Source organism: Nycticebus coucang, chromosome 21 (genome assembly GCF_027406575.1).
Source record: "Nycticebus coucang isolate mNycCou1 chromosome 21, mNycCou1.pri, whole genome shotgun sequence".
NCBI lineage: Eukaryota > Metazoa > Chordata > Mammalia > Primates > Lorisidae > Nycticebus > Nycticebus coucang.
Genome location: NC_069800.1, coordinates 54930416 through 54943428, shown reverse-complemented (window position 1 = coordinate 54943428; position 13013 = coordinate 54930416). Strand labels below are relative to the sequence as shown.

The 13013-nt window shown below is 42.6% G+C and overlaps 1 protein-coding gene across 2 annotated transcripts in view; it reads right to left on the bottom strand.

Annotated features, from left to right (window-relative positions):
- Nucleotides 1–13013, bottom strand: part of ARFGEF2 (ADP ribosylation factor guanine nucleotide exchange factor 2) — a 105742-nt gene that overhangs the window by 47258 nt on the left and 45471 nt on the right. For both annotated transcript variants that reach the window (XM_053574045.1, XM_053574046.1), the window contains 6 exons: nt 12496–12701; nt 9720–9804; nt 9447–9618; nt 7947–8098; nt 6818–6946; nt 4456–4614 (listed from right to left, as the gene is read on the bottom strand). In XM_053574045.1, coding sequence (XP_053430020.1) covers nt 4456–4614; nt 6818–6946; nt 7947–8098; nt 9447–9618; nt 9720–9804; nt 12496–12701 — 903 coding nt within the window. The remainder of the gene's footprint in view (nt 1–4455; nt 4615–6817; nt 6947–7946; nt 8099–9446; nt 9619–9719; nt 9805–12495; nt 12702–13013) is intronic.

Sequence of the window (13013 nt, the reverse complement as noted above, 5' to 3'; positions counted from 1 at the left end):
TTGTCTTGAACTCCTGAGCTCAATCAATCCTCCTGCCTCAGCTTCCCAGAGAGCTAGAATTACAGGTGTGAGCCACTGCGCTTGCCCTCAGAAAAAGACACTGTAATCTTAAGACAGTCATTAAAGTGTTGTTTGAAATAAGCAGCTGTTCAAGGTGAGAATAAAATCTGGGGACCTTAGGATGGGTTTCCTAGAGGAATATCCACTGGCCAAGGAGCATCAAGAGTCTTGGATACACGGCCCTTCTTCAAGTGTGGGTCCTGAAGACAAACCACACAGTTTCTAACTACTAAAAAGGAGCAAATTGGGCAAAAGAAAGTTGGTATAATGGAGTTACATCATAATAATGTTTATTTTAGTTAAATAATCGATAAAGAGAAAAAAAGTATTTGATTGGAACAAGAGGATTCCACCCACATGCCACTCAGTAAGTGTACCATTTAGTGTGACTTGGGCACCTCCACCTTCCTTCTCACTCTCCCTGACACGACACACCAGCCTCACTGGCTTTAATGTTCCTCTGCCTTGCCTTCCCTGGTCCTACCCCAGGGCCTCTACACCAGCTGCTCCTTAGCCTGAGATACTGCTTCCCTGCAGCTCACTCCTTCAATCCCTAGCTCAGCATGAGCATACCCCTCACAGAGATCTTCTTTGATCATCCTAAGATCATATGTCCCAGCACAACCCCTGGTCCCACTTTCTTTTTCTTTCATGCTTATCATTTTTTTGCATTATACTATGTATTTGTTCTCTGCCTTAAGTGCCTTAGAGGGCATTAACTCTCTTAATCGTTGTTGAATATCTAGCACTCAAAATAGGTGGTGATTATTATTTGGTTAACTGAACAAATAAGAATGTGTCCTGGAGCAAGAATGTGTCCGTCCTATAGTGAACATGTGGTAGGGCAGTGGTCCCCAGCCTCTTTGGTACCAGGGACAGGTTTTATGGAAAACGACTTTTCCATGGACAGGGTGTGGGGTGGGGAGGGTGGCTTCGTGATGATTTCAGTGCATCACATCTCGGATCATCCTGCATTAGATTCCCATGAATATTCAACCTAGATCCCTCGCATGCACAGTTTATCGTAGGGTTCATGCTCCTGTAAGAATCTAACACTGCTGCTGATCTGAAAGGAGGCGGAGCTCAGGCAGTGATGTGAGCCCTGGGGAGTGGCTGTAAATGCAGATAAAGCCTCACTTACTTACCTGCCACTCACCTCCTGCTGCGTGGCCCAGTGCCCAACAGGCCACAGACTGGTACCCTAGAGTTGGCCGGCAGGTGGATAGCAGTTTCTAACCTTTTTGGCACCAGGAACTGAATTTCATGAAGATAATTTTTCCACAGATGGGGGTATGGGGGAAGGGGAGGGATGGTTTTGGAATGATTCATGGGAACTTCTGTCTAAATAAAGCTGAATGCTGCCTCTCACACTGCATTACAATCCAGTCCCAGAGTACAGGACTCCACCACACTACTGAGCACTGCTGAGTGTTTCTGATTATAACTTGCCTTCTTTACTGAGAAATGGATTTAATTCCTTTGAAGAGAATCATCCTTTGATTTTTCCACGTAGCACAGTACTATTAAATTATCACTAGTAAACTGTTAATGCTCTTTTTCCTGAAGCTTGGGATAGCTGGAATTTCAAGACAAGGCCAAGGACTTAACAGGTACTAAGCTGATTTCTCAAAGTTTCTGACCACCACATACGTTGCTAATTCATTTTAACATTTCTAGATGCTACCACATACTTGGCAACAAGCAGGATCGTACCTCTCAGGTTAAAAAAAATTTTTTTTCTAGAATAAAAAAGCAAAATTCATCAATTCTCCAGGTATTGGAGTTGAATACCAGCCAGAGTATTTCCTCAGATGATGGAAAATTATTTCTTTTTAAAAAGCACAGTTTCTTTTTTTTTTTTTGGCCGGGGCTGGGTTTGAACCCGCCACCTCCGGCATATGGGACCAGCGCCCTACTCCTTGAGCCACAGGTGCCGCCCTAAAAAGCACAGTTTCTAACATGGACTACTCAGAGTTGTGACAAAGAAAGGAAAGGGTGGTAAAGAGAGACAAAGCTACATGCCAAGAAGGCGACAATGCAGCAGCTAACATTGCTGAGCTCTTCCCACTGGCCAAATGTAGCCACGAGCCTTTTTTTCCTTCTCACCATCATCCCATAAAGGCTATACAGATGAGAAAGGCAGGATGGAGCCCCCAGATCAGACCCCAGCAGCCTTTACCCCAAACCATTCATCCACAGACTGGCAGCTGACAGCAATTTTCTTTCTAGGTTAAACAGTCCCCTCAACTCTCCATGGCCTCATCTTTACTTTCACAGTTTTCTCTCTATACAAAAGGTAAGACACATAGGTAGTAGTAAAATTAGAAATTAAGAAAAAAAGGGCGGCGCCTGTAGCTCAAGGAGTAAGGCACAGGCCCCATATGCCAGAGGTGCTGGGTTCAAACCCAGCCCTGGCCAAAAACTGCAAAAAAAAAAAAAATTAAGGAAAAAAGAAGAAAACAAATAGCCTCTATAATCCTATCACTCAGGGTCCTTTCAAACTCCATTCTCTGTGTGTTTTGGCACAAGGGATGATGCCTCACAGTGTTCTAACAACTTTTTATTTATTGTACTATGACCATCTTCCTATAACATAGCCTTTAATATCATTTCTTCTTTTCTCTGAGGACTCTTTTAATCCACAACTCCCCCTTTCATTTGTTACTAGTATTTTTCTTGCTATATATTTCATGAAAAACCTGGTCACCTGCTCTGTGGGTCTGTCACATCTAGAATCTGCAAGCTGCTTCCTCATGCTGTCATTTATCTGTCATAGCTTCTGTCCCTTTTATTTCCTGTAAACTGGTATTTAGGTTTAAGTCTGGGAAACAGACATTCCTTGGGTAGTTCTGTGCATTTCCAGCAAGAAGCAAGTTATGTCTCTTGTCTCTTTTCAACGACATCATTTATTTATTTATAGACAAAGTCTCACTTTGTTGCCCTCAGTAGAGTGCCATGGTGTCACAGCTCATAACAAACTCAAACTCTTGGGCTCAAGCAATCCTCTTGCCTCCGCCTCCTGAGTAGCTGAGACCACAGGTGCCCACCATCACGCCTGGCTATTTTTAGAGATGGGGTTTCACTCTTTCTCTGGCTGGTATTCAACTCCTGAGCTCAAGTGATCCACAGGCCTCAGCATTCCAGAGTGCTGGGATTACAGGCGTGAGCTGCCGCCCCAGTCTTCAACATTTTATCACTTTAAATGGCCATATGACACAATGGGTGTCCAACCTTTGTTTTCTGCTGCATACTATAGGAGGGTACACCCCTCTAGGAATGCTGTACCATACTTTTTTTAAAAAAGAGCCATCTCTCATTGTTGGGATATTGGATATCTAGCTGTTTCTAACCCAGTCTTTAACCTAGAACAAATAAACTGTGATGACCATCCTTTTAAACTTATCTTTGTACACATATGCATAACTATGTCCTTAGGTGATAATCTTATAACATTATTTAATTAAAATATGAGCTCACTGGAATCCTCAATAACAGCTCATTGGGAATACTCATCATTTAAGATAATAATTAGGAGAGAGATCAGGCTCCTGGCTTTGTCTTAAATCTATATACAGGGACAGGAGTGGTGGCTCATCCTGATAAAAAGGGAGGTCTGACTTCAAGAGTGTAATCCTAGCACTCTGGAAGGCCAAGGGAGGAGGATGGCTTGAGCTCAGGAGTCTGATGTTGCAGTGAGCTATGACGACACCACTGCACATTACCCAGGGTGACAAAGCAAGGCTCTGCCCCCAAAAAACAAATAAGCAAACAAACCACATTGAACCCAAGAGTATGGGGTTGTAGTAAGCTCTCACGATGCCGTTGCACTCTACTCAGGACAACAGAACAAGTTTTTTTTTTGTTGTTGTTGTTTGTTTGTTTGTTTTACAGTTTTTGGCCTGGGCTGGGTTTGAACCTGCCACCTCGGGCATATGCGGCCAGCGTCCTACTCCTTTGAGCCATAGGCACCGCCCAAAAGAACAAGTTTTTAAAAAAAATCTAATGGGGGCAAGACATGATTGCAAGAGGGACTTTACCTAACAATCGCAATCAGTGTAACCTGGCTTATTGTACCCTCAATGAATACCCAACAATAATAAAAAAAAAATCTACACAGTGACTGTAGGAAGTCTCAGGAGGTGCAGTATGATTTAAGGAACGTGACACTAAGTATTACTGGAATTGCACTTCATGGGGGTGCACCCTGTGGGGTAGTACATCTGAACTCATCTCACCTTTTACAATCTCCAGATATGCTGACTTTCAGATACATGAGATAAAAAGGGAGGTGTGACTTCAAGAAAAACGGAACTGATCAAGACATCAACAATGAATAAAAGAGATGCCAGGAGCCATCATTTTAACTGAGAAAAGACAAATCAAGGAGACACAGACCTCATGCCAGGAATTCCCAAGATAGTTGCCGTCGGTGTGAGCCACTGTAATCAGCGTCTTTATGGTGTCAATGTTTTTCTGCTTCATTTCAGTGATGCTGGAGCTGGCTGTGAGCAGGGAGAAGCGAGCAAGAGCCTGAACATAGGCATCTCGTTCCAGCTGTAATGTAAGCACGAGAGAGGACTTCTTAGTGTGGACATTTTCACATCTATAGGGCTAGTGCACTGGGCTTCTCTGAAACCTTTTTTAAAAATCATGTTTTTTAAATCCTGTCTGATATCTTTTTTTTCTTTTTGGTAGATATCACCCTCAGTAGAGTGCCGTGGCATCACATAGCTCACAGCAACCTCCAACTCCTAGGCTTAGGCGATTCTCTTGCCGCAGCCTCCCAAGTAGCTACATACACCTGCAACAACGACTGGCTATTTTTTTGTTGCAGTTTGGCCAGGGCTGATTTTGAACCTGCCACCCTTGGTATATGGGGCCGCCCCAGGCCTGATACCTTTGTTATGCACAATGACAGGCTTTTAGAACGTGAACATGCCAGTTGTTCCATGCTGCTATCCTCCTATGATCAGAACATCCCACTGGGGCTCCCTGCATACCACATGTCTGAGAAGCAGCTCTCTCCCAGTGACTTCAATCAACCCTCTCTATCCCATGTTGCATTCTCTCTTGAATTCTAAGATTGCCAAATAAATTCTATTATCTGCAACAATCCTGCAAAGTAGGTGTATTTTCTCAAGTTTACAAATGAGGAAATAAGAGACTTCTTAAGAGAGAAATTAGCTGGGTCAATGCTACATGGCTGGAGAAGTTGCAGAGCTGGGCTTTGAAACCCAGACTGTCTGACTTCAAAGCCTGTGGCCTTGCTGCAAAAGAAAACATCTAACTGTAAAATGAATGGGAACATAAGGCTGAGTATTTATTTATTTTGAGACAGAGTTTCACTATGTCACCCTTGGTAGAGTGCCATGGCATCACAGCTCACAGCAACCTCCAACTCTTGGGTTTAAGCAATTCTCTTCCTTCAGCCTCCTAAGTAGCTGGGACTACAGCGCCCACCACAACCCCCGGCTATTTTTTTGTTGCAGTTCTCATTGTTGGTTAGCTGGCCTGGGCCGGGTTCGAACCCGCCAACTTTGGTGTATGTGGCTGGCGCCATAACCACTGTGCTACGGATGCTGAGGCAAGGCTGAGTGTTTAAAAAATAAATGTGGCTCGGGAGGCTGTGGCAAGAGAATCGCTCAGGCCCAGGAGTCGGAGGTTGCTGTGAGCTGGGTGAGGCCACGGCACTCTACAGAGGGCCACAAGGTGAGACTCTGTCTCTACAAAAAAAAAAAAAATATGGGCGGCGCCTGTGGCTTAGTGAGTAGGGCGCCGGCCCCATATGCCGAGGGTGGCGGGTTCAAACCCAGCCCCGGCCAAATTGCAACAAAAAAATAGCCGGGCGTTGTGGCAGGCGCCTGTAGTCCCAGCTGCTCGGGAGGCTGAGGCAAGAGAATCGCGTAAGCCCAAGAGTTAGAGGTTGCTGTGAGCTGTGTGATGCCACGGCACTCTACCTGAGGACGGTATGTGAGACTCTGTCTCTACAAAAAAAAAATAAATAAATAAATGTGTACAACTTCTCACTGATTTAGAAAGTGATATGTGGGCTCGACACCTGTAGCTCAGTGGTTAGGGAGCCAGTCACATACACTGCGGGTGGTGGGTTCGAACCCAGCACTGGCCTGCTAAACAGCAATGACAACTGTAATAAAAAAATAGTCCCAGCTACTTGGGAGGCTGAGGCAAGAGAATCGCTTGGGCCCAGGAGTTTGAGGTTGCTATGATGCTAAGGCACTCTACCAAGGGTGACAGGATAAAACTCTTAAAAAAAAAAAAAAAAATAGTGATGTGTGGGGATCGACAACCTGGTTTCACAGCAGTTTCAGAATTATATTCCATTTATCAGCTTGAATTTTTCATGATTCTAAAGTTTTATAGATACATTAATATTGCACTGAACTGTCTGTTTTCCCAGAGAAGAAATGGAAAGACAGGAAATAAAATCTAATCTTAAAAGGTAAATGATATTTTTAAGCACACATTTAAAGCCAACAAGTTAGGCAGATGGTTGGCTGGGAAGGCTGTTTTGTTGAATCTAATTAAGTAGCAGGAATCTCGCCTACACTTACAGAAGGTTTGAATTCAAATCTCTAATTTTTTCCCCTAATGAGTTCCTAGTAGAAAGGTATGGGTTTCTTCTCAGTGGGCATGAGTAAGAAGTTTGCTGAGACTCTTGACTCACTGGATGTTTCTAAGTTTTATCAAATCTAAAAGAACACAACCCACTAGGATCTAGCAGTTGACAGATACCCACCTGCATTCCAAAGATGCAGGCAATTCGGATTGCACATCGAATGCCTTCCAAACACAGTGAGGCCACTTCAGTGTCATCGCAGTTCTGTAGTCCAATGCTGTAGGCTGCCAATAGTGGTGTCCACACCAGCTATCAAAGAAAGAAAGTTTCAGTAACATCCAGAGTTTTAGCATGGAAAGAGCGTCTATAGGCTATACTGTTAGTCACAGAACAGCCAGAATGCCAAGTTTACTGCTATTTTGACTTTAATCTATTCCATTCACAATGTAAAACAGTTCCTCCTAAACTACAGTCACAGCTATCTCTATGTATGTACTGTTTACTAAATATACAGTTCTAAAGGAAGGATTGTTAACATCTGGCTAGTGTGCCACAACTGCATCTATCTGTGCCTGTGGCAGACACCACTAGTAAATCCCAGAACATTCTTTTCCCTACCTAGTCTGTATCAGGCTTGAGAATGCTTCTTTACATGGTGCACTAGGCAGCCATTATTAATCAGAGGTTGGCATGCAGAATAAAACCTACAAGTGACTTATGTTCTATAGCAGTTTACTTTTCTCCTAACTTTCCTGTAAATTCTTTGGAAATAAAAAGTCACAAAAAATCTAGAATCAATACCTAACGGAATATTGACAGTTACTTAGAGAAAAATGCCACGCTATGTATACAGAATTATGTATCTTTTCTAGCTCTTTGAAAAACAGAGATTGTTTTTTTCTGCCATCTGGTCAAATCTAATAAAGTAGCCCTAAAGCCACTGAGGTGAGATGTCCCAATAAAACTGTCCCTTTATCTTTGGCTTGAATAATTATTAATTCAATACCTCCAGCAACCCTGTATGTGGCCCTATTTTATAGCTCAACAGAGGGACAGGTCAAGTAACCTGACCAGGGTCACACAGTTAGCCAGGATTCAAATGCAGATATTGTGGCCATGGCATACACCTGGTGCTTCCCCAGCATCATCAAAGGATGTGCGGGAAGGACTTGCTTTAGTTACTATTCACACAGAAGCACCCAGACCTGGCCTTTCCTCCCCTCAGTCTCATCCCACCTGTCAAGCTTCCAGCTGGCCAACTCCAGAATGCTGCCTACCCACAGGCTCTCTCACTGCTCGGGATACTCACTTTGAACATTGGCCGGACATGGTCCAAGTGAGTAGCACTTGTAAACGGCGCTTTGGCATGACTCACGGCCTCCATGAGAGCTTTGGCTGTTTTAGCCATTTGCTCCATCTCCAGATTGTACAGCAGCCGCCGCTGCTTTTCACTAGCTACACCTATAAAGAAGTAAGAGCGTGGTAAGGGCAGCTAACACTCACTGAGCATCTGTTATTTTTGGGGCACCATTTCAAAACATGAATAATGATTAACTCCTAAATTCTCCCAACCATCCCATGAATCTGCTACAAATATTATTACCATTTTACAAATGGGAAAAATGAGGCAGAAAGACTGAGTAACTTGCCTATGGTTATACAGCTAGAGCAGAACTGGGATCTGATCCAAGGCAGAGTGGCTTGAGAGCAATGATTTTCAATTGGTATATTGTGGCACACTGGTGTGTCATGAGAGGATCTTACGTGTGCCGCGAAAATTTTTAAAGATCATTTATTAAATTATTTTTGAAAGAAATTCAAAGCACAGTAAGTATATTCTTTTTTTTCCCTTTTATTAAGTCATATACACACAGATCAGGAATACATTTATGCATTTGTGGATACGATGTATTGATTTTTATACAATTTGGAGTGCTTACATCAAACTAATAATATAGCTTTCATCTCCTTTGCTTAATTATTGTGTTAAGACATTTATATTCTACACTTGATAGATTTGACTTGTACCTTTGAAATATGTTCCATTAAGTGTGTCCCCCCCATTTATCCTCCCTCTATCAAAACTTCCCCCCTCCCTTGTTCTTTCTTTGATCAACATAATTTAAGTGTGCTGTGGAATTTTAACTATATGTTCAAGTGTGCCATGAAATAGAAAGGTTGAAACTGCTCCAGAGCCTGCACTGAACCACTACACGCTGCTGCCTCTTAAACACAGAAACTGACTTCACAGGGGCCTTAACTAATAGAATTTTAATCACAATTCGCACAATCACCACTGGAATTAAAGCAAAGTTTTTATTTACTTATTTATTTTTTGCAGTTTTGGCCAGGGGTGGGCTTGAACCCACCACCCCCAGTATATGGGGCCAGCGCCCTACTCCATGAGCCACAGGTGCTGCCCTAAAGCAAAGTTTTTAAAGAACACCTTTTTGGGGGGTAATTTAGCATTCAGTTTACATATTTTAAATTCCCTTTTATTGCTAATCATAGATCTAGCAAGATATTATGAAAGAACCAATATAATTCTAACAATATCACATTTTCTATGAAGGTATGTCGATATGCAAATTAATCACCAGAATACTTAATCATGCATTTTGATACACTTGAGAATTAGAATAAACAGTTTGAATTATATTACGTCATTAATACTGACTTAAGCCTAAATATCTCCCCAGCATACCTTGAAATAACCTAGAAAGCATATCAATTTTTTTCTTGTTTCTTAAATAAACAATGGATTTAAAAAAGAAAATTAGAATAAAAATAATCTGCCTTTAGACCTTACTCTGCTTAGTAGATTTGGTTGCAATCGTGTGCTCTTTTGTTTCTTTCATTGCAATTTTCTTGCCTTCTATCTCTTCATAGATGCTTGAGAGGTATTCTTCTGGTAGATCTTTACTATCATTGATACCTCTATTCATTTTAATATACTGCTCTTTAGTCATTTTGTTTTTTACCTGAAATTGAAAAAAATTAAAAACCATTTTAAAAACATACAATTGCCCAAATAAGCTACTTATTTCACTACCACAATACATAAATCATTAAAATATTTTACCTGAGGACTGTGTAAGTCTGTAGTTAGCATAATAATTGAATACGCTAGGACATACGCGGTGTCAGCACTAGCAAACAGAGTTTGCCTGGAAGACAAGATTCCAGATATGAAGAACATTCATGTCAACGAGATTTGGAAGGTACACTGCTATAGGGCACATACTTCACTAAAAGCAGGTGGCTGTCCAGCCTGATTCCAAAGAAGTTCAAGAGTTTTCCTGTTCTCATCATCACTGAATAGTGAGTAACAACCCAAGAATACAGAAAATGCTAATGTTATGTTGGATTCTAGGCTTCTTTGAATAATATAGTTTTAAGTCGAGTTTTATTTTATTTATTTATTTATTTTGAGACAGAGCCTCAAGCTCTTGCCCTGGGTAGAGTGCTGTGGCATCACAGCTCACAGCAACCTCCAACTCCTGAGCTTAAGTGATTCTCCTGCCTCCGCCTCCCAAGTAGCTGAGACTACAGGCGTCTGGCACAACGCCCGGCTATTTTTTGGTTGCAGCCATCATTGTTTGGCGGCCCGGGCTGAATTCAAACCCGCCAGCTCAGATGTATGTGGCTGGCACCTTAGGTGCTTGAGCCACAGGCGCCGAGCCTTTTTTTTTGTTAAGAGATGGGACCTCATGCTGGTCTCGAATTACTGAACTCAAGCAATCCTCCTGCCTCAGCCTCCCAGAGTGCTAGGATACAGGTGTGTGTCACCATTCCTGGCTCTTAAGTCAATTATTTAAAAGATCCTTGAAGAGTATCTAGGGCAAGGTGAGCACAAGGTGTCAAGAGTCTCTCACTCTTGGCTGCTGACCTTGCACTTGCCCAACATCAAGATGGATGCCACAGTACATTTGATAAGCTCAGTGTCTCACTTGCCTCACTTTGCCCTGCTCCTGAGAGCATCTTCTTTGTGCCACGCACCCTGCTAGGCACCAGACGGAAAGACTAAAATTGCTGTTATTTCCATTATAATATCGAATGGAAATATAAAGGAAAACATTTATGTTGTTTTAAATAATAAGCTGATGAAGTCTGACCTCTTTGCTTTAGGCAAGAAGAAAGAGACAAAGACATGTGGATGTACAACATAATATGCAAAGCTGAAGCTAGAAAACCTGGTCTGCCCAAACTGCTCCTAATAGGAAAGGGAAAAATTTGAACACAATGAAAGGTCTACATTTTAATATGAGATTTAATTTGGTTATGTATTTGATGACTAAGGAAAACAGAATGAGGTTTCCAGGTCCACACAGCAGCATGTTTGAAGTTAATGACATCTGGGCAGCACCTGTGGCTCAGTGAGCAGGGTGCCGACCCCATATGCCGAGGGTGGCAGGTTCAAACCCAGCCCCAGCCAAACTGCAACAAAAAAATAGCTGGGCGTCGCGGCGGGCGCCTGTAGTCCCAGCTATTCGGGAGGCTGAGGCAGGAGAATTGCCTAAGCCCAGGAGTTGGAGGTTGCTGTGAGCTGTGTGATGTCACGGCACTCTACCGAGGGCAATAAAGTGAAACTCTGTCTCTACAAAAAAAACAAAAAAAAGTTAATGACATCTAATTATGTCTTCGAGGAGAATTCTAATGTCCTCTTGGTTAAATGAAAATGATCACATACTGCCTGTGACAATGCTGCCACCTCCCAGGAACAGCTTGCCATTTACTTAAAGGACTGGGGTCAATTAATATAAAAACCAAGTTGACTTGAGAGGCAAACAATTATCAAAACGTTTCCACTGAACAATTTCCACATCATGTATATTCAGACATGCTTAATTTCATGTTCAGGGGAAAAAGCATAAGCTTTCGAGTTACACAAATTCATACTTAGTCCTGGCTCTGCTACTGACTAGCTGATTAATTTTGGGTAGGTTGCTCAATCTTCCAGAGTCCCAGTTTCCTCACTGTAAAATGGGGATAATCCCCCAAGGCTTACCATTAATTAAGTGAAATACATGTAAAACTCACGGCCTGGCCTATGCACAAGCAGTGTCTGATAAAGGTTTCTTCCCTTTTCCATTTCAAATTCATACAAAAACACAGACCATTCATCAAAAAAGGCCCCAAGATGAAATCATGTTCTTTTTGTTAGTTTTGTAGCCATGTCTACAACCTGCTTATCAGTATATAGTCAAAGAAAAACCAAAATCCTTGAGATCTACCTCATATATTAAAATCAGGGAATCATCCTTGATTAGGGAAGAGGTGCCCAATTTCCTGTTCTAAACTCACAAAATCACCTTTTTTTTTTTTTTTTTTTGTAGAGACAGAGTCTCACTTTATTGCTCTCGGTAGAGTGCCGTGGCCTCACACAGCTCACAGCAACCTCCAACTCCTGGGCTTAGGCGATTCTCCTGCCTCAGCCTCCCGAGTAGTTGGGACTACAGGCGCCCGCCACAACGCCCGGCTATTTTTTGGTTGCAGTTTGGCCGGGGCTGGGTTTGAACCCGCCACCCTCGGTATATGGGGCCGGCGCCCTGCTCACTGAGCCACAGGCACCGCCCACAAAATCACCTTTTTATAGTAGTTAACAGCATAGGTTTTATCTGTGTGATCATGGGCAAGGTGCTTGACCTCTCTGGTCCTCGATCTCCTTATTTGCAGAATCAGGGAGTGGGGATACAAACAGGTGACTGTGAGGTCTTAAATGAGATAATCCCTTAGGATAGTGACTAGCACAAAGTGAACAGAAACTTTACTTGCTTGGCACAGATTTAGAAAGATTAAACATAAACCAAATTAAGCTTAGCTTTCTGATGCGGAAGGGACTTAAATATGGCACTCACCCTTGGTTGCACTCTATGTATCTTGCAGCGAATTTCTCCATTAACCGGTCAATCTTCTGGGCTTCCCCAGGTAGGCGGAAACCTTCTAGGAATGTCCGCAGGGCTGAAACAAATTCTTTTTCACAGAAGTCAAGTTGGTCCACATAGGCATACATCACCTCCTTATTGAACCTTGTGCTGTCTCCCAGAAAATCACCTACTTGGGTCTGAAACATACACATTTACTCACATCTAGAAAGAGGCAAGTAGGAACCCACAGCAAAAGTCACTAGCCAAATAGTGGAGTCAGAACACCCTGGCCCTAAATACGCAGAACAAGCTGGACCACTCAAACAGTTAGGGAATTCCCTGAACTGCCCACCCACTCAAGATTTCCAGATTTAGTCTATCCTACTATGGACGAAGGAAGATGAGGACAGATAAGAGACTTAAAATGGAGAGAATAATGGGGCACACTCAGGAAAGAGGTTAGCTGCAGTTGGACAGCCATAACCCTTTCTAACAGTCAAGGTTAAGTA